The sequence below is a fragment of the Penaeus chinensis genome, chromosome 14 (genome assembly GCF_019202785.1).
Source record: "Penaeus chinensis breed Huanghai No. 1 chromosome 14, ASM1920278v2, whole genome shotgun sequence".
Taxonomy (NCBI): Eukaryota; Metazoa; Arthropoda; class Malacostraca; order Decapoda; family Penaeidae; genus Penaeus; species Penaeus chinensis.
In genome coordinates, this window is record NC_061832.1 from 16,441,183 (window position 1) to 16,443,682 (window position 2,500).

General features: G+C 43.8%; 1 protein-coding gene across 1 annotated transcript in view; it reads right to left on the reverse strand.

The window, feature by feature from the left end:
• Positions 1-2,500, reverse strand: part of LOC125032491 — a gene marked incomplete at its 5' end in the record, with an annotated part of 8,893 nt that overhangs the window by 705 nt on the left and 5,688 nt on the right. The window contains 1 exon segment of the mRNA XM_047623651.1: positions 1-136. This exon segment is cut by the window's left edge and continues 705 nt beyond it. Within this exon segment, the coding sequence (XP_047479607.1) occupies positions 1-136 (136 nt within the window).

Below are 2,500 nucleotides of genomic sequence, written 5' to 3' on the forward strand. Positions count from 1 at the left end.
TGGTGGCGCCCGATCCTCCGGGTTCCAGGGACTTGGCGGGGCTGGAGGAGCCCACGGGGGCCCACGTCACCGCCTTGGCCGGGGTCTCCTCGGCGGCAAAGTTACCGAAGCCGTAGTTGATGATGCCAGGATCCACCTGCAGCGAGATACACAGTCACCATCCCAAGGTCTGCCCTCCAGTTACCATGTCGGCCGCCGTGCCACCACTGCCACCAGCGACGGACGACCGGGACGTCGCCTGATTGCCTGCGTCCGTTAAAAGAAGTGAGGGCAAGGGCAAGGGGCAAGGGCAGGACCAAGCGGAGGCGAGGGGAGGGCTAACAAGCCGCCTAAACTTCATGCGCAGGAGAGAGAAAGAGAGAATAGAGAAAAGGGAGGGAAGGGGGTATCAAAGGGGGTGGAAACTGAACCGCAGGAGAGAATTACTCTTTCAGAAAATATCCCAAGATTCGCGGCAACGAACAGTGCCTAAGCTTCTTCCGCGGTCGTGGCGCTGTGGCGGTGGTGGCTGCCTCCGTGTATGGTAACTGTGGGAAGAGAGGTGGTGGAGGTGGAGGTGGAGGTGATGATTTAGGCTGGAGCTACTTGTGAGGCACGTGGAGAATCGGAGAACCCCGGGTTCACCACGCCTGAGGTTTCCTGTTGGGACGGATGCCATAGCATGCAGGGTGAGTGTGAGGGACCGTGCAGCCGAAGCCTACTTGTCTCAGCATCATTCCTACGCTTCATTCTAGACTACATTCTAGGGGCTCCTGACCTCTGACCTTTGACCTGAGCACTTTTCTCACTCTACATCCTCTGAAGCTAATCGGTCTACCAAAAAGCTTTCAGTAGCTCTTTGCAAAATGATAAACAAAAATGGAATGAGTACACGCTAGGGGATTGCTGCAAAGTGGTGACCTAGGGGCGGGGTGAACTAATTAACTAATTACCTGTTTAAAAGCATAAATTAAAGGGGGGGGGGGATTCTGCAAAGCGAAGCATATCTATCATATTTTTATAAGTGATTATTTTCTACACATGCAGCTACTTGCTATATAAATATATATATTTTTTTTTGATTTATTTTTCAAAAAATGTTTTAAAAAACGAATTGGAGACAAGCAAAATATCCTAAAATCTACAGACTGTTTAAACAGCCAGCTACAGATATTCTTAAAAAATAAAAAAAAGGAGAATTTACGGCATTATTCGTCAGACAGAAGTTTGAGCTGCATTTGGAGAACGTCACCAGGTGTGCCTCCCACTCCACCCTCCACCTCATTCCACTCAAAGTCCACCTCATTCCAACCTCATCAACTTCACCCACTCTACCTTTGATCCCTTTCATTCCATACCCATTAACCTCATTTCATTCCATACCCATTAACCTCATTTCATTCCATACCCATTAACCTCATTTCATTCCATACCCATTAACCTCATTTCATTCCATACCCATTAACCTCACTTCATTCCATACCCATTAACCTCACTTCATTCCATACCCATTAACCTCATTTCATTCCATACCCATTAACCTCATTTCATTCCATACCCATTAACCTCATTTCATTCCATACCAATTAACCTCACTTCATTCCATACCCATTAACCTCATTTCATTCCATACCCATTAACCTCACTTCATTCCATACCCATTAACCTCATTTCATTCCATACCCATTAACCTCATTTCATTCCATACCCATTAACCTCATTTCATTCCATACCCATTAACCTCACTTCATTCCATACCCATTAACCTCATTTCATTCCATACCCATTAACCTCATTTCATTCCATACCCATTAACCTCACTTCATTCCATACCCATTAACCTCATTTCATTCCATACCCATTAACCTCATTTCATTCCATACCCATTAACCTCATTTCATTCCATACCCATTAACCTCATTTCATTCCATACCCATTAACCTCATTTCATTCCATACCCATTAACCTCATTTCATTCCATACCCATTAACCTCATTTCATTCCATACCAATTAACCTCACTTCATTCCATACCCATTAACCTCATTTCATTCCATACCCATTAACCTCATTTCATTCCATACCCATTAACCTCACTTCATTCCATACCCATTAACCTCATTTCATTCCATACCCATTAACCTCATTTCATTCCATACCCATTAACCTCACTTCATTCCATACCCATTAACCTCATTTCATTCCATACCCATTAACCTCATTTCATTCCATACCCATTAACCTCATTTCATTCCATACCCATTAACCTCACTTCATTCCATACCCATTAACCTCATTTCATTCCATACTCATTAACCTCATTTCATTCCATACCCATTAACCTCATTTCATTCCATACCCATTAACCTCATTTCATTCCATACCCATTAACCTCACTTCATTCCATACCCATTAACCTCATTTTATTCCATACCCATTAACCTCATTTCATTCCATACCCATTAACCTCATTTCATTCCATACCCATTAACCTCATTTCATTCCATACCCATTAACCTCAC